At 41.2% G+C, this 18,922-nt stretch overlaps 1 protein-coding gene across 1 annotated transcript in view; it reads left to right on the forward strand.

Moving 5' to 3' along the window:
• Positions 1-6,147: 6,147 nt before the first annotated feature.
• DKK2 (dickkopf WNT signaling pathway inhibitor 2) overlaps positions 6,148-18,922 on the forward strand; it is a gene marked incomplete at both ends in the record, with an annotated part of 38,632 nt that continues 25,857 nt past the window's right edge. The window contains one exon of the mRNA XM_079534998.1: positions 6,148-6,405. Within this exon, the coding sequence (XP_079391124.1) occupies positions 6,148-6,405 (258 nt within the window). The remainder of the gene's footprint in view (positions 6,406-18,922) is intronic.

Consider the following 18,922-nt stretch of genomic DNA (forward strand, 5'->3'; position numbering starts at 1 on the left):
TAGGATTTAGAATCTCTCAGGGCTGAGGTTGTGCCTTCTGCTCTGGCTGCTGCTTAGGCTGCGTTGTGGCTCAGTTGGGCCACGCAGCACTTTCATGAGTGGCTGGGCTGTCCAAAAGCTCCTGGGACTCTGGCATCTCAGGGCCATGCCCACTGCCCTAGGGAGCCTGTTCCATGCCAACCACCTTCTGGTGGAGAGCTTTTCCCTAACTCCCACCTGACCCTCCTCTGACACAGCTCCATGCTGGTCTCCTTGGTCCTGTTGCTGTCCCTTGTGAGGGGCTGCAGCTGTCATGAGTCCTCCCCTTAGCCTCCTCTCCTCTGGACTGCACAAACGAAGTGACCTTAGCTGCTCCTCATACGTCCTGCCCTCTAAAATACTGGTGGGAACACAGATTTAGTTCTAAAGAATGGTTCCCCTGCTGCTAATATGGAAATACCACCTGCAGAGAAGGGTTTTGTGGTGGCCATAGACTGCATTACTGTGGATTTCTGAAGCTGGCACCCATCTGTTTTTCTTTCGGGAATTGCACACCCCAACCCATCCTCTGGGCACTTTGCTGGGGCTACAGTCCTAGGACATGAAGCATATGGTGGGAAAGGGCCCCTCTTGTTATTTGTCCCCATTCGACATCCAGTGCCTGCACTCTCCTGACCCGGTACCCCAGTGTAAAGCCTTCCCCATGGGAGGAAAGAGTTGCTTGCTGGAGTTTGATTTGAGCTGAATAATGGTGAAGAAATAAAGAGGCAAATCCCAAAGGTGTCCCACAGAGAGATGGAGGACAGAGGAGAGGAAGGAACTCCTTAAATGTGCTTTTTAGAATAAAATGTACTGTTGTGCTGCAGTCTTAGAAAAACTGGCTATCACTTGATTGTCTTGATTGCATATTTTTAGTAAGAAATTAAATAAAGCACAGAGTAGGCCCCAGGGGCAGAGCTAAGGGAAATCACAGCCAAGCTGTGAGAGTTGCTGTAAGGGGCAATGGAAATTCAGTGCAGCTGGTGAAACAAAAAAATAATAACAAAAAAACAATACACCTCTATGTTAGAGAATGTCCTTCATACAAGAAGTATCCCAAAATGCTTTAAATAAAATTAAAAACAGATTTAATTTGAAGAACAGGTAATTTTGTTTATTTAAGAGAAAGGAAAATATAGGACGTTAGTCTGAACTAAAGCTGGTATGAATCAAAAACAGTTCAATTGAAGTCAAGGGGCCTAAAATATAGTTGCTGTAAAATATACAGGATTATAATCTGGCCTGTCATAGTTGGTGTTTATAATGGACTATTTTGGCCCTTTGAAGGAGGTCTAGTGAAGGATCTCCCCATTTTATTGTGTTGTATTTTCTTCCTTAAATTGAATATATTAATTTCTTATGTTCCATTATTTCTTGCTTTTATCTTCACTTCTAGACTCTGCATTTTCCAAACAATTCATCTTAAAAATAGTTTCAGAGGCAAAAGGAGAAAAGAAATTCAAAGGGGGGATAGGGGCAGGGTGAGAAAAAAGGAAAAGAAAAAAGATTGCTCTTCTTTTCCATCAGATCCCATCATCTACCTCCCAAAAATGAAAAAGGAAGAAGAAAGACTGCAATGAATCTAATTGAACTCCTTGGCAAAACATATAAAGAGGCAGACACAACTTCATACAGAAAAACAAAGAGTTAGTAGAAAAGCAGTTAAAATATTAATAATTCTCAATGAAAGTATCAACATATTGAAATACTTCATTGGCCTTTTTTGATTTTGGCAAGAGTTAGTAGTGAGCCTGGAAAAATTCTATGAAAATCTTTGTTTGTTTAAGGCCACTCATTTTTTTCCATTAAATTTGTAAGTGTAATTAAAAGAAACACCGAAGCATATGTAAAATAGAAATGTATATTTGGAGCACTTAATCCTCCAACTTTCATTCAGGGTATGAATGCCTGTTCTGGATCTAATTTCAAACTTTGTTGTCTCTCCTCCTTAAAGATGCAAATAAGACAAAAGAAAAGCCTACTTTTTTATACAATGTATGTTAATTTAGCCTAAGAGAGGTATAAATGCATAATTACATATTGAAATACTTTTAGCAATTACCTGTAATTGTTGATTTCATCAGTACTGTGGCTCAGTGAGGCAGTTCTCAATATTTGCAGCTGGATGTTCACTGGTTGTTAATGAATGTTTGTGTTAATGGATTCTAGGCACTGGAGGTGCCACCTCATGAGGACAGCTTATGCCAACCAGCCACCTGCACTCCTCTGGGGTGGGACCTGGACTCTCCTGTGGGTGCAGTGTGTGTTTGGTGGCCATAAGCACACAAGTTCTCTGAATCACAGGGTCTGGCTGAGAGGTGCTGAGATGGTAGTGTATTGCTACCTGCAAACCCAAGAAGTCTCATGACTGTATAGGTAATAGAGCAGACTTGCTCTCTGTAATGCAGTACTAGGTGATCTCTCATGTCACTCTAATGACTGTCTTGTATGTTACATAGCATTTGGCACTGAGTGTCATTTTCAGGGTAATGATTCTTCCATCATTCTGTACAGTTTGCTGCTAGATATGGATTTGAGCAAAAGATTATATTGCTCACAAGCATTTACCCGATGCCTTTGTTTCAGATGGAACAGAGCTTTTTCTTCAGAGTGTCTGGTATGATGTTGTGTTTTGGTTCTAGGAGAAGAACAGTGTTGATAACACACTAATATTTATAGTTGCTGCTAAGCAGTGTTGTACAGAGCCAAGGCCATTCTCACCAAAGGGCCCAAGTTGCTGGGAGGGATCAGAATCAGGATGGCTGACTTAAACTGACCAAAGGGATAATTCCATACTGTATGACATCATAAGAAATAAGTTTTGAAGGGGGTGGGAGTTCATCTTGCTCTCTCCCACTGCTTAGGTGGCAAGCTGGGCATTGATCAAGGGGTGGTGAGCAATTGCTTGTGCATCGCTTGTTATATACTTTCATGTATATATATATTTGTCATAATTACTATCCTTTTCTCTTAGTAAATATTAAGTCTTAGTAAACAATATTATCTCAAACCAAAAGTTCTACTTCATATATATATATATATATAAATTCTCTCCCCCATCCTACTGGGAAGAGGAAGAGTGAGAGAAAGCTCACTCTTTGAGTGTGGTGCTGAGTCACCTGCCAGGTTATACCCCAGAAATCAACTACACAGACACAAATACCTGGTCTTTAGCTGCTCCAAATTGGCCACTCAAACTTAGTGGAGGATTTGATGGCAGACTCGCTTTCTGCCTAATTTTCATCAGTAGGTCAGCCTCTGCATTGTGTGTTTCATTTTGTTAAAGGTATGAGGTTTTGTAGTTGGTTACTCTGGTAGATCCTGCATGGTACTTACATGCATTAGAAGCTGTTTGTACCTTTGAAATTCTAGATTGTAGTGCCTCCATACGTCCGAAAATTACAGATGCTTCTTGGTATTTTTGCATCTATACAATTTTTATTTATTTTTTTTTTTAGTTGATACTGTGAGGTAGTTCTGTGTCTTTAAAAAAACTAAGAACTGCTGCAGTGAGGAGCATAGGAAATCCACAATGAAGTTTGGGAGTCTGCATTTGACCAGTTTGAAGCTCAGGCCGAATGCTGATTAAAAGCAAAAATCAAAATATCACATAACCTATTTCTCTACAAGTATTATCTATTCTTTGCACAAATACTGTGGAGACAAACAAGATCTTATAGTAGTCACCTTCAGGCTTTTGTGAAAGAAGGAAAGAGAAAGAGGAAAAGAATTCCCCCAAAACATAGGTTTAGAGTCCTGAGCCTTCTGACTGTGCAGCTTGTTGCTCAGCAGATGCCTTGCAGTGAGGTGGGTTGCTGCTGCCTCTGGATTCAGCTGTTGGGACAGCAAAGCCAAGTCTGTTCCTGTTTCTTTAGAAATGCTGCAAGCTGTCTTCCCATCAGAGCAGCAAGTTACAAGATAGGTCTTGCTCTGTTGGAAGGATACCTGCTAATTTTAAATTAATATCTTTAAAGTCATTTGAATCCAGATGACTTATTAACTTCATCCTTAACTGAATCCAGAGTGATTAAAAAAAGTGAGTTTGGGTGTCTGTCTTTGAATGTCTGAAAAGCTTTGAGCTGTCTTCCACATTGTCTTCACATTTTTGAAGGATCTGAATTTACGGGGACTTTCTTATTTACTTCAAGGAAGTTTGAATGCAACTTGCTTCTTATATTTATTATGTAATTTTATTATGTTACTAATAGATATTTAATTCAGACACAATCCGCTTACAGCCTGGCCCTTGTACATGCTACGTGCCTCTCTTCAGTACCACACATGTCCATGTATTTCAAGAAGAGCTGGATGATACTTGCATGAGGTCATCGTATTGTGTTTCTTATTGTCATGGATTCTCGTTGTGTGTCTCATCTGCTTATTTTACCTTCTTTGTAATCCTCCCTTATTCAAGGCGACTTTGGTGGTCAGTGCTCCATTGCTGACTTATAAATTTCTGTTGCTTCCTCTGTAAAACAAGCACAGGCAGATTTCTTTTTTTTTTTTTCTTTTTTCTTTTTTTTTAAGATGTGCTATATCACAGCCAAAGCACAGATACAACATGTGGTCTTACAACACCCAATGAACTAAAACCTGCAGGTGTTATATGAATTTGGTACCATATATGAAGCGGGGCAGATTAGCACTAAGCCTCTGTTGTGACTTATGTGGAGAACATGATGAAGAGATATGAATTGTAACTTGTGTTATTCCCAGCAAGAACACAAAACGTGACTATGTCAGCCAGTGATAATAGGAAGAGGAAATTCAGGATTGACTTCTTATTAGAAATCAGGGAGCTGTCACTGGTTTATGTTTCCCCATTCAGCTTGGGCCTGTGTGAACAGGTGGGTGAGCAACTTCCTCCCTTGCGTGAGGATGCCCGTGCACACAGGCACATACACTGCTCATACATGTCCAAGTTGCCTGTTTGTGCTTTTACAGATTTGTTTGTGTGTTGATTGCTGTCAGCTTCCAAGAAAATTGCCTGCCGGAGCCTTTCCTGCCATTCTGCTAGTTGCTTGCACTGGCTTTGGAGCTTGAGAGGGGTGAGGGCTTGGTGACAAAAGTCAAGTCTAAAGCAGTCAAAAAGGACTGGCTTTTATTACTGTCTTGTGAGATTGCAAACTGCTTTCTGGTCTTCTTGAAACATTTCCTTGTAAATGTCATCAGGAGTTACTTATTTTACTTAGTTTTTCATTCCTTACCCCTTACATGAAGCTGAGTACAAGAAAAATTGAAATGAATTATTGAAATGAAATTAAAATGAAATTTTTAGTCTGAAATTTTAACGTGCTTGGCACAAGCAGGCTGCCTTGTGGATCCCAGGAAGGGAAAAGCAGCAATAAGAGCCAGTGAGCAGCTGTTGGATTTCCCTATAGGTGCAAGGGGATTGCTGGGCAGCCTGAGTGCCCAAAAGCCTCTGCCCCCAGCCTCATGGCTCTGCCACGGGTGGAGTGGAGGAGCAGAAAGAGGAGGAGGAAGAGGAGGAGGAGGAGGAGACATGGTGCTTTCGCTCCCGCTGACTGCATGGGCTGGGGCAAAAGACAGAAAAAAAGGAGGAGGGGAATAAAAAGTAAAGAGAAGGGGGAGAGAGAGAGAGAGTGAAAGAAAACGAAGCCCAGCTTCTGCCGGTGCTGCTTGGATTGGATCTGGTTTGAGTTTCCTCTCTGCTGGCTTATGCAGCAGGAGAGGAGGAGTGGGGGAAGTAACTTGCTCGCCGCCCTTCCTCCGGAGCTGAACAAACGTGCTGGGGACTGTGCCGGCGGCAGCTGCCCGGCTGCACTGCCTTGCAGCCTGTTGCTCTGAGTTACTAGAAAACTGCTTGGACTTCTCAAGAACCTGGAGGAAAAAGCCACCACTTCACAGACCCGCTTAGTTGCTCAGTGTCTGTAGACTTGACACGTTTTTGTTTTTGTTTTTCCTAGGGAATTCTTTTTTTTTTATTACTTTTCTCCCGTCTTTCTCAGAACAGCAGCTCCTTGAGTGTGTGGCATTGAAATCTGTTGCCTTATTAACAACACTGGGAGATATTTTTTCCAAACGTTTCTCCCCCCCCTCTTTTCCTTAAAAAAGAAAAAAAAAATCAAAATCGAAGGAAAAAATATAAGCCTTCTGGGGGGAGGGGAGATGATCGTGCTGATGTGGAATAAGTGCTCCTGCTGCCTCCTCTTACTAGCCGCGGTCCTGATCGTGGAGAGCTCCCAGCTAGACAGCTCCAGCTCCAAGGTGAACTCCATCAAGTCCACCCTGATGGGGGAGGCTCCAACTCAGGCAACCAACAGATCCGCAGGCATCCACCAGGGACTGAAGCTTGCTAGCAGTAAGAAGGGAAAAATGCTAGAGCAGATAAGAAAACCTCCCAAGCACTATCACCGGCAAGGAGAGGTAGGACATTGCTTCATTGCTCAAGTGTCTGTCCGTCTGCGTGCTATATGCAAAGAACTGCTAGTCTCCCTCTCAAGTTGCTTCCAAAGCTTTACTGTGTTGCATTAACTTTTTCAGGGTTGTCTGGCACGAAATAATATTAAAATAGGTGTTAGGAACTGTGAGAGTAGTCACTGGAAGGTCTTAAACCTTTAATTTTTATCTGTAGGATCAGTAACTGATGAAAGAAAGAGTAACCCAATGAAAATCATCCTCAGTATCTCTTTGTCTGCCTACAGCTGGAAGTAAAGGAAGAAACTTCTTGTTAACTCTCAGACAATAAATGAATAGAATTTTAAATAGATGAGGAAAATCTGAATACAAGGTGAAAAGATGTTTCTAGTGGTGAAGCAAATTTGCTTCTAAAAATCTTTCCTAGTAAATTAATCTAAGTTAATCTCTGATATCTTTCCCTGTGGTGAGAATGAACAGGCATTCTGTTCCTGTAGTATGGCTTAGGGCATGTTCATTTGCTTATTATGATAGAAAATAAATTCTAGGTTTCTTGTGCAGTATACACTCCATTGGTTGTGGAAGTTTTATTTAGTTACAACAAATTGGGATAGGTGGTGAATTGTGGTCTTGAATATGAAGTTTGAGTGTAAGGAAAAATAAAAGGTTATAGCAACTATATGGAAAAAAAGCAAAACCAAAATTGGACTTGGTTGTGAATTATGCTGTCTCTTTCCTCCTAAGCCCACCTGAAAATAGGAGAGCCTGATAGAAAACATTCTTTATTTCTGATAAACTAAAAAGCAGTATTTTAAACTGTCAATCCTTATTGATCCTCTAGTTCTCTTCCATCAAGCCTCAGTTTGGATGGTGTGAATGTTACTCATTTGTGGTGTTGAAGGAGTTAGACTTCTCCAGAAAATACAGTTTTTATACTATTGGGTATTATTAGTACCTCAAAATACAGCTGCTTTTCATAAGCAACAAACAGTGTGGCAGCAAGAAAGCTGCCAGCATTCAGGACTGAAAAGGCAAAATACTCAGTGCCCGAAGGGTCTCTGTCTTGCCTACATTTTCCTTAAAACAGCAGAGAAGCTGAAAATTCAAATGACCCACTGAATTTGTTACATTTCATATCAGCTTCCTAATAATTAAACGTTAGCATTTGGTTCTGTGTGCAGGCATAATAATAATGATGGTAGTTTTTGTTTTCAAACATGGTAAATTTGTTTTTAAACTACTCTGAGCTTTCTTTTCCCTAGCCACTCAATTGTTTTATAATTCACCCAGAATTTGGTTGCATTTCCTTACCTCTGAGCAAAGTTTAGTAACAGATGCTGCGCTCAAGTTTCATATTACTGAAGTACTGCACTTTTTCCTTGTGCAGTTTGTAATAAATATCATGCTAAATCACCTTGAGGAAATACAGGAGCATGGTATGCTTTCTTTTACGTTTGCCTTGTTTTTTCTTTAATGTGTATTCACCAAAAGTCAGCACATAGGGCCATTTTCCAAGTGAGCGTTACCTGTCTCATGTGTTTCAGTGCAGATCCTTGTGGGGCTGTGCTGTGCAGCCCACTCGCAATGGGTAATTTTGCCTTTTGGAGAAGTCTTGCCGTCTTTCTCTGAGTGCACCATCCTAATTTCTTGAGTGTATATTTATCGCAATGATGAGGATGATTGGGTGTAATTTACCCAGCTTCTGGAAAATAGGGTGTGCTGACCACAAGTTACATTTGGATGGTTTTGCCCATGTAAACATGAATTGTTTGCCATAGAATTCTAGCTACTGGCAACCCAACTCTTAAGGTGTATGTCAAGCAGGAGAAAGCATTTTAAGTGTCTGTAATCCTGGAAGAGGTGGCACACGCATTAAGATATCCTGTATGTAGCGCTTGCCGTGAGTTTACCTGAGGAAGCCTCTTTGTGCTTTTCCTCAAGCGACTTGCTGAGGATTGGTGGCTGTGGCTCCGCAGGGAGTGAAACCTCAGCTCCTGTCAGGGCTGTTGATCACAATTCCTTTCTCTCTACCTGGGACTGTCCCCGGGAGCTGTGTGCTCTCACACTGCTGTACATCATGAAAATGACTCAGATTTACTAGCAGTAATTGGAGGTATTATTTCTGATCCTCCACCCTGAGGCAAAACAATTAACATAGAATTGCTGCAGAAGGAAAAAAGAAAAAGTTACTCTTGCTACAAGACTTTATTGTTGGTGTTGCTTCTAGTTGCCGGGTTGGTAAGCCGCTGCATTCTTTACGGTGGTTTGACACATGGTTTCAACCAGGACATGACATTGTAATAATTGCTGTAAATTACTCTTTTATTAGATTGGTTATTGATTTGTTTAGGTTATGGGACTTTGCATTGAAATTTTGCGTGCCATTTGCCAGAAGAATAGAGATGTGTATGCCTTTCTTTCTAAAACAATCCTTTGCATTAATGGAATTTATAATACGTTGAAAATGGAAGTATCTTTCATATTTTGGTAATGTGATTTGAGTAATTTGCACAACTAGGAAATAATTTTACTAAGGAGTAGGGTTATGAATCTTGAATAGATTTTGCAAGGGCTGCTGTGACAGCTCTGAGGTGTGCAGTAACCTATCTGCTGATACCTGCAGTGGAAATCAGAGGACTGCCACCAAAACTGCTGGGAGCTCCACCAGCCAGCAACCTATTTGGTAGACCAACACGCTTGCAGAGGGTTTCTTCAATACATTAATTCTCAGGACTAGTAGCAACTTGGGAGTCTTTAATCAGCTATAAATCAACAGATACAATAGTTCATGGCTTATCTGAAGTGTTGATGTATTTCAGCTGGTGGTTACAGTGCATCTACCCAGAAAATGAAGATCCTGTGCTTTGCTGTCAGGCAAAGTTCCAGTTCAAATTAAAGAAATTACTTTTTGTGAACAAAGTAAGCTGATTTGGCTTGCTGGAGAGACTGTCAGGTCAAGCGTGGATCTTACTATGACTTGTCTTTTTATGTCTTTCTAAGGAATATTATTTATTTTCTGTTCTTATTCCCTTTGCTGCCTTGGATCAGTAGAGAATGAGTACTGACATGCTAAATTGGTGAGACTTCACTGTCATTGCTATTCTTCATTTTCACTCCCGTTTTCCCCTTTCTGCAGACTGTTAATGTTTTCCCATTTTCACAGGGAATCACAAGGTGGCTATAGCATGTGCACAAGAGAAAAGTATGCTCAGAAATCGGAGTGTACAGTGCATGTGTGATTGTTACTTTTCAGAGCACTCAGTTCCGTATGCTGTCTGCCACCAGTTTCCTTTCACAACTTGATTTAGAGGAATGACTTTTGGGAGCAGCCAACATTTTGGTAGTTAGCCACTTCTAGAAAGTTGTCATGGATATGTTGGATACATCATTTCTCTCAATAAATAAAATGCAGTGAATAGAGCCATAAATAAAAGAGGCCAGATTGGCAGTGTTACTTTTTCTGCATGTTAGATACAGCTTTCACTGCATTAGTAGGGAAAGCTCTTCTGTGTCATCGTTCTGCTACAGTGACACAACCTGAAAGGGAAATGCCCATATATCATAATTAGGATTGCAAGTCATAACTGTTCATAGATTTCTTTATGGTGGCACTGTAGCAATTTCAGTTCACCACATTTCAGATTTCTTCCCTCCAGATGGTGTTCCCTCTCTCCTCCTCCCTTGATCAGCACTGGAGTTTCCTCCTCCATCACAGTGATGTGGTAGGCTGAGAGCTACTGAGCTCCATTTCCAGCCATTTCCCTTCTTCAACCTGTAGGTTCCATGGCCTTCTACCTTTCCCAAGCCCTGGCTGAAAGCCATTCTTGCATTTCTCTTCCTGGCAGGTTGCATCTCCCATTTCCCCCACCACTAGCTTGTTGGGTTTGTGCCTCCTACCAGGACGGGCCCTCCCACTTCCTCACATGCACAGCGGGAGCAGCAGCAGTGAGGGAAGAAGTGGGACAGCCAGGAAAGGAGATGGGTATGTCTGCAGAGTGGGTGAGAGAGAATGAGGTTTGGAACAGAGAAAAAGGAGAGAAAAGCTGGGATGAGTTATAACACTACAGAGGCATGACGGACAGATACCAGCGAAGTCTTTGTGTTTCAGATGTGCTTGGCTTAATTTGATTTATCTTTTTTTTTTTTTCACTCTTGTGCTAAGAGACTTAAACCCACAGAGACCAAAGCATAAAGGCATTAATCAAAATGGCTACGCTGACACTGACCTCATCTCTATCAATACACAGACATGCATGCACTTCTTAAACAGGATGTAGTTACCCACAAGGACTTGCTAGAAAATGCTTGGATGGTGCTTTGCAGCAAGTAAAACAGCATGAAATTTAGTAATTGACTTCAGTGCCCTGAGAATGTTACAGAAGAATGCACCAAAGACACCAAAAATGCAACCACAATATCTTGAATAGCTAGCAACCAAGACAGTATGAATTATTTCTCCATTGAATTAAAAATAAATTGATTACAATACCTAGAAGTTAAATCCAGCAACAATCCAAAAATGAAAAAGAAAAAAGAAAAAAGACCAGGAAAAAAACCCAAACCAAAAAAAGCACAGGATTGCTAAATCTGCAGAGGTCACTAGAGAATGTATTCTTTGCTCTTCTTTGTGGAATCTGGGAGACACTGGCTTACTGGCAGCAGTCTTGCTAAATAGTTGAGTGGCTTGTCTCTTGATTGCAAAAATGGGATGTGGAGTATTAGCTCCTTCCTGGGTTATGCTTTGGTGCCCACTTTAATTTGTTGTTATTATTTGACTTCTTAATACAGAACAAAAGAGCCTATAAAGCAGCTTTTCTAGAACTACTTTCTACTAATGTTGCAGTAGCGCCGAGAAAATGTCTCGGGTTCTGATGCAGTGCCTGGTGTGCAAATACTTAGGGAAATTTAGTTTCTGTCTGGAAAATCTGTCAAGGTCTGAGGACAACACAAAAGATGAGGAAGCTCAATTACATTTTTCCCTCAGAAAAGTGACTCTGATTAGCACACTGTTTGATTCACTGATGCTTTGCAGATGCTAGTATAGCACAAGCTTAATTTTGTCCTTAATTATCTCAACACTGGCTCTGTCTTGCAAGCACTTTGTATCTCATGGCTTCTCAGCTGAGTCCTATCCTTCCACAGTTGTACACGTGCATCACTCTAGAAATGCTGTTTTGATGAAATTTAACTCCACAAAGGAGTCTCATGAAGTTCCTGCTTCTGTTTGTTCGCATGGCTCTCTTCAGCTCTGTAGTTCTTGTTAGACTGTATCCAAAAAACCTCTTTTATTATACACGTAGAAATTTTGATTTGCGGAGCACCTTCAAAGCAGAGACCTTTCCTTCCCACCTGGGCTGGAGGTTGCAGCCAGCAGCATGCCCCGCCTTGGCCTGTCAGTGCATGGTGCCGACAGGGTCTGCATGGCAGCCACCAGATGTAGGTAACAGGTCCAAGAATGTCAAGTTTTGTGTGATGTTTTGGAATGAGGAAGAACAGCAGGGACTGCCTCCATGCTTTAGCTCCACTGGTACAGCTCCGTGCGCATTTCGATTCTGCTTTGGATAACTGAGGGTTGACACTTTGAAAATCCTTGTCTTTCAACTGTGAGTTACATTGCATTTCTGGTATCTGTAAGTTGAAACCAACTTCTGTGAGATTCACGTCCATGGATGTGAATGGCCTATACAAAAGCCAGGAAGAGCAGATTCATTTTGTATATTTTTTTTTTAATGAACTTTGCTTGAAAAAGTATTTTAGAGAACATATACATTCATCTGTTCTCTTTTGATCAAGTGTAAGATGTGCAAACCCAAACCATCACTTTCCTTCAGTACAATTCCCTTTTTGATTGAATTACAAATTTACCTTCATAAAAAGCATCATGAAAAAGGCAATTTTCAAGTTGTAATGAAGGTAGGTGAATGTGTGGGATTTGCAAACTGCAGAATAATCTGCTTTTGAAAGAACCACAAAAGTAGAGAGAGAAAGATCATGAAAGTATACGTGTTGTTGTGCTAAATGATGAAAGCACAGCAGTTTTCAAATGAAGTAATCAGTTTTATTCATTAAAGCTAGTTTTCTCGCAATTGACTCTAAATCCATCTATGATATATACACTTGTGTTTGCACAGAAACAGAACTCAATTTATGATATGGATGGATATAAACACACAGAAGGAACGTGGAGTTCACTCATTCAGCATCTATTTTATTCTTACTTTAAAAAAAAAACAAAAAAAAAAAAAAAAAAAAAAAAACAACTGGGGCAATGCTACCAAAAAAGAAAAAAAGAAAAAAAAATTAAGGGTTGTTTTTTTTCCCCCCTCAAAGTACATAAGCACATGGTTCAGCCCCTTGGGACTTTCTTAAAGCTGAGCTTTGATATGATTGAATTTTCATATGCGCAGTAATGAATCTTGGAGACATGCATCTTGCACATATGCAGTGCAAATGGCACTGCTTTAGTGATTTTAGCAGTAAGCGAAGGTGGACTGCTCTGCACATGCTCGAGAATGAGGTGTTGCTTCACTATGCAAGCTCTCTGCCTCATTCTCTGTGCATCATGTAAGTGTGAACCAGGCTGTGCATGCCTCTAAAGCGTACTCATCAGGCCAGGGAGTGAGAGGACAGGGCTCAGTTCTGTGCATTTTGGCAGCACTCAGGGAGGGAAGCAGAGACTTGCTGTCAGTGCAATCTCTTTCTGCAAGTCTAAAATGACGACAATGGGATCTGTTAAAAGGAATTGCAAACAGAACATGTCTGTGTTGCTGTGGCAAATGTTTATTCCTAGAATCTCAACCTTAAGTAGAAAGATAGAAATTACTCTGAAAGTAATGCATCTCATGAGAAAAAAAACAATTCCTTTTTTCCTTTTTTTTTTTTCCCCTCCACAGAACAGAGTTGTTTTTGGATGCTCTCTTTGTTGTGTGTTCCTACACAAAATGGTGAATCTCTTCAGGACAGCCTGTTGATGCTGAAGTTTGGTATTTTGGCATAAGAGGGCTCTGGAAGGGGAGAGAGAGCAAGTCATTTGTAAAGCCACTAATAGAAATGAAACTAGTGTAACTAATCTGTTTGGAGTTAATTGAGTTCAATTCATTTTCAGAAGTGTCAGAAAGATTTAATCTGTATCAAAAAAACATAGTGACAGATGTGCTGCCGTTTTGTACTTAGTCTTTTTGCTTTCATATTCTTTCATCCCCTCCTTTTAATTTGGTGGGGTTTGTTTTTGTTGGTTGGTTTTCTTCTCTCTCAGTAGAGCTCTGTTGTTTCACAGAGGACACCATGGTGCTCCAGGTGGCCAGTGTCAAGTATTCAAGTCAGTTCATAGATATCTAAGTCCTTTTCAATTGGAGCTAGGCTCCCATCTCACATAGCTTAGTGAGGTTGTTTCCTGAAGTTGCAAATAAAAGCAGCTTTTGAGGGCTTTCTAATGCTCCAAGTTCTAAGAAATACTCCATCTTATCCTGTGATGGTTAGATTTTCTGGTGGGCCGCAGTGCCTTCTGTGATTTTCTTACTGTGGGTCTGTTCATGTGAAGCGTAACACAGCAGTACTGTTGCTTATACTGTGGAATTGTAGAATAGCTTGGGTTGGAAAGAACCTCAAGGATCATCAAGTCCCAGCTCCCCTACCACAGGCAGGGTATACGATTCTGTTCATAGCAAGTTTTTACAGAGTATAGATTTGAAGTAGGAAAACCTCTGTCCAACATGATGCAGAGCTGCAAGCAAAAGGTGGTGTTAGGGAACTTTGGGCTTGGCATGCATTTTATCTCCTCTGTGTGTCTTCAGCAGCATCTGGGTTAAAAGTGGCTAAATGTTCTCTTGACCTAAGCTGGCAGGGCCAGCACAGACTTGCCTTTCTTGTTTGTTTCTTCTTTTTAGGGTTGAAAAAGCAAAAGAGCAGAGCCTTCCACCCTTCTGGTTCGTAGCGAACTTGCTTAGGACACCCTCTTGTTTTTTGTGATAAAAATAAAAGTTTATCCACTTCTCTACATTGTGGGATTAGGTTGCACAGGATACAGAGACTGAGCTGTGAGTCACCTATGTCTCTTTGATAGGAGGAGTGTGGGGTGGGAACTTTTCTTCCTTCTCAAGCATTGTCTCCCTGTTGCTCTTCAGGAAGGAGGGAGGGGAAGAGGAGCTGTGAAATGACCATCTCCTCATTAGGGGTGGGGAGAACAATTACATTCCTTACCAAAGAAGGAGTTCCAGATTGTGATTTGATGGTTAACATACAACATTCACATGAGAGAGAGAGAGTACAGTGAGTAACATGAAGGGATAACAATAACAAAAGAAACAGGGAGGGAGAAAAAAGCTGGCTGTCATCTACCAGGGAACAGGGTGACTGCTGGGCAAACCAGCAAAGGTGGCACAGCTGGTATGTTTACTGATGATAAATTAGGCAGTGTTTCCAGAGATAAATACTATGGCATCATTATTGTACAATCAAGTACATGTGAAGACATCAGGTGTTTCACTCTTTTGGCATAGTCTGCAAATTTTATCAGACTTATAATTCTGAAATACGAGTTTTTCATCCTTTCAGGTAGCAATAATGATGCCATCTGACCTACCAAACCAACCATATTGTGCGATGTGTGAGCTAAACACTGCAGATTACTCAGTGAGGCTGAAGTTGTTCTTCTAGACCTTCTCGGTTCCTGTTACTCCCAACAAAACTAAATTTGCAATGTATATTACTCATAATAAAGTAGTTCAACCAGATATTGCGGCGGAAGCTCTTGTGGGTCAGTATTTGAGAATGGAAATGCTGGAAGCTGTGGGAGGACTGGGGGAAACAGGAGGTTGCCATCTGTTTTCTATACCTTCTCCTGGGTGGAGGCAAGTGCTGGTGCTGCCACGTGACTTTTTAGGAACAATGAGGAAAAACATCCATCCAAATGTAGGCCAACAAGTCTGTATTTTGGTGGAGAGGCTATACTGCTTAACAGCTTAAAATGTTTTTGCAATTGTTTGAATAAATACAGGGCTTTTTAAATGCTCTTCAGGAATGCTTTTAAACTTCTGTACTTAGTTTTGTCCCCATTGCTATCTTCCAGACACCCCATTCCTCACTGAGGAAATGGTTTTTTAACAACAAGAATCCTCTGGAAATTACTTTCCGAGGGGGTCCTCGCCACAGCAGCTGCAAAACATTGCAATTGAACTTTAGTCTCGGTTGTTTTTAAAGGATAAGTGAAAAAGTGAATACTAGTATTATAGCTCTAATTCTAGCTTAAAGAGAGTATTTATTAAGTATCAAATTGTAGTGTGTGGTGTTGTCTAACCAGAAGATTAAGCTTTTCTCTGTGAAGATAAATTTCTCTTAGACTTTGGACCTGTGCTTAAGTTAAAATAGACTGAGTCCTGTGGTCAGGCCAACTTGGGGATTTCTTCCTTTTGAGACCTCAACTTGGAGCTTGGACAGCAGGAGCAGTGCAGGCAGCTGAGAAGAGATTTCGCGGCTTGGCAGTCTTGCCGATCTACTCCCCACTATGTAAATGAGTTTCCAGGGGGCGTTTTCTGAGTGAGCTGGTTTTGAGCAGCAGTGTGGCTCTAGCATCGTTCAGGTTATGTTAATTGGCATTTTTGGCACAGTTTTCCAAGTAAGGAACAAGGAGTACAGGGAGCCAAAGGAAGGATGCAGCAAAACCTTGGGATGATGCAAGCTGCCTTCTTGCATCTTTGAGCAGGATTTGCTGCCTGGTCTGGAGCTGCAGGTCTGCTCGCCTTCCCCACAGCCTCTCTGTTCCCACACTGGAGCCAGGAGAAGAAATAAGACTCTGTCCCTTTGTTGCTCTAGGGAAGAGACTAGAATATGTGACAAATAGGAAGTTCTAATTTTTTGTATGGTATAAACACGTAAAATAAGCTAAGTGGTGCAAAATTTTATAAAGGTCTCGTGCAGGAATTTTCAGCTTTATTAACCTATTTGTTTATCTGTATGCATCTTGGTGTAAGCATTGACTAAACAGCAGAGGTAGACAGATCATAAGCTGAAAGGCAACGCTGTTATGGTTAGTGTGTGTGTAAAATTTTTTTACCTTTGGATGTTATTCAAAGTGTAGGAAGATTGACTGGCTGGAGTGCTGAAGAAAGGATAGGCTGCTTGAAAGAATGAGTTTGAAAGTCAAAGTTTCATGATTAACTTTTCCTAATTTTCCCTCCTGATTTTGCTAACCTGAGGAGCATATATCTGGCCCAGTGCTTGGATTTAATAAAGCCATCCAGACTTTGGATGGCTTCATGAAAAAATATTTGTAGAATTTTTCAAGACGTTAGTGCATGGAGACACTTGATAGGCAGACGTTCATTTGAAATGCAAGTGGCGATTTCTATTACCAGTGCACTTCAATGAACTCAGGTTACAGAGAGTTTAAATCCCAGAGTGCAAACTAGAGACACCCCTAGTACCTGAGAGAGCAGATTTTTTAATGAGCTTCACGGGTCAAGTTCTCTCCTAGCTCAGACCTTAATGTTGCTGCTGTAGGTTTGGGTTTACTTCTGTTTATTGCTGTCACAAGGACAGCACTTTTTCTTAAACACTGTGCTGTTAAGTTTATCAGTGCAGGATAGATAAGAGAGCCTTTATTACAGGCACACATGTGCATCACAGGTGTGAAGGGAACTCTTAAACTGTTTATGAGCACACAAAGCCCCACGAACAAAGAGGGCAGAAAAGAATGTTGTCATTTTAAGGAAAAATATGTTTTAAGGCCCCATTAAAAATAAAGCCAAAAAGGAATAGCAAATAGACTGCAGATTGTCTGTGGAGCAGGAATTAGCACTCCAAAAATCTTTCATTTTTCATAAACAGGCTTGTATCACAGACAGGACATACTAGCCAAGGTACCATTCTACGTTGGAGGGGGTGTCTACTTTCAGGTGCTTATCTCAAAGAGTTACTTACAAAATCTTCTTCTGGTAGAACCAGATCAAGAGTAGGATAATACAGTTTTAGCTTTGTTTTAAAGGTTTGGGATAAATAGAAGCCAGTGTATTCATTGTATAAGCAGATATGAGAGTGATGTAGGAGTTCCAGGAGTGCAATTGTCACTGGCCTTACTGGGATTTACACTGTTTCTCACATGTAATGCTGTGGCCTATTTTACAGCTGAAAGGTGAACAGAAGGGTCAAGGATGGGAAAAGCAAAACCAAACTGTTTATCATCTGTAACAGCTATGTGATGTTACCTTCAGTTATTCAGGAATAGATTTCAGGTCCACTGTGGGGAAGTTCCACAGTGGGGACTGTTCAGTAATCAAGGCAGTGATGTAATTCATTTCCATCCAACACTGCTTCCCAGCGGATGCACCAAAAAAATGTGGCCACAGGAACAAGCTCGCACTGCCCAGAAATGCCACGCAAATGCTCCAGCCTTTGTAAAATGTGCTGTCGTTGCCTGTCTTCACCAATTGGTGAACCACACTTTTGTGGAAAGCCACCTCAGAGCTTAGCTCTTAGTTTACAGATAGGATGAATTTCAAGGGGATTTGTGTACCAAACTCCACTGACTGTTTTGAGGGAATTAGTCTGTGTATACCTTTAGGGAGCGGGGTCGTGGCCTTTCCAGACAGGAGAGAAATTCAGCTCAGAGGAAATGGTTAGGCTGAGACTCCCTCACTGCAAAGTGTACTTGTGGAGAAGCTCTGTCTGTCATCACCTATGTGCGATAATCAGAATTTGGTCACTGGAATGCTTTGTTGTAAATATTACTACATAAAAAGTTAAGTGTATGTTTTCTCCTTAACGATGAAATAATGATATGAAAGACAAGTGGCATATGTCTATCTAATGTACTAGACACTGTTCATCTGACCATTCTGTAGAGATGTCTACAGTGTAGAATAACCCTTTTCTGAAAACAGTGTAATTTGGCTTTGGTGTAAAACTGGTTGAGGATGCAAAGATGTTGCAAGCAGAGCTGTAGAGTTTCTCCTTAATGAGCCTCTTCCTGACCCACCCTATGTAAAGCAGTTGACACATCATGTGTTGTGCAGCTGGGATGGCTACCCTGGTGCATGCATCTGACACAGGAACGTATTGACTTCGGCCTTTTGGAGGCACCGGACTCATGCTGTTCTGCAGAGATGTGCCTCGCACATTTCCCAGATACCGTGTATGTCGTGGTGGGTAGAAGCAAAAGCTGAAGTGGAATTCACTAACTCAGATTTAGATGATTCTGTGAAAACAGATTGCACAACTGACACTGACACTTCGTTTCTGGGTTTGATTTCCTTTCTTTCTCTGGTTCAACCTCCAGTGCTCCTTCTGGTTGTATTTCGGGCTGTATTGTATTCTCTACTGGTCAGTACTTGGTCTCAATTTCTGTGTATTGTTCTGCTTCTGAATTTTATTTTTTTTTCCCTGACACGCAGCACTTAAATTTGAGGTTTTACCCCTCAACTGAAGGGAAGTCGAGCTTGTAGGAGAGCTGAAGGTGATGGTGGGCACAATGTCCCTGGGGATAATCCATGCTGCTGAAGTGGCATAAGCATACAGGACGAGACCTGAGGGC

Source organism: Tetrao urogallus (genome assembly GCF_951394365.1).
Source record: "Tetrao urogallus genome assembly, chromosome: 4".
Classification (NCBI taxonomy): Eukaryota; Metazoa; Chordata; class Aves; order Galliformes; family Phasianidae; genus Tetrao; species Tetrao urogallus.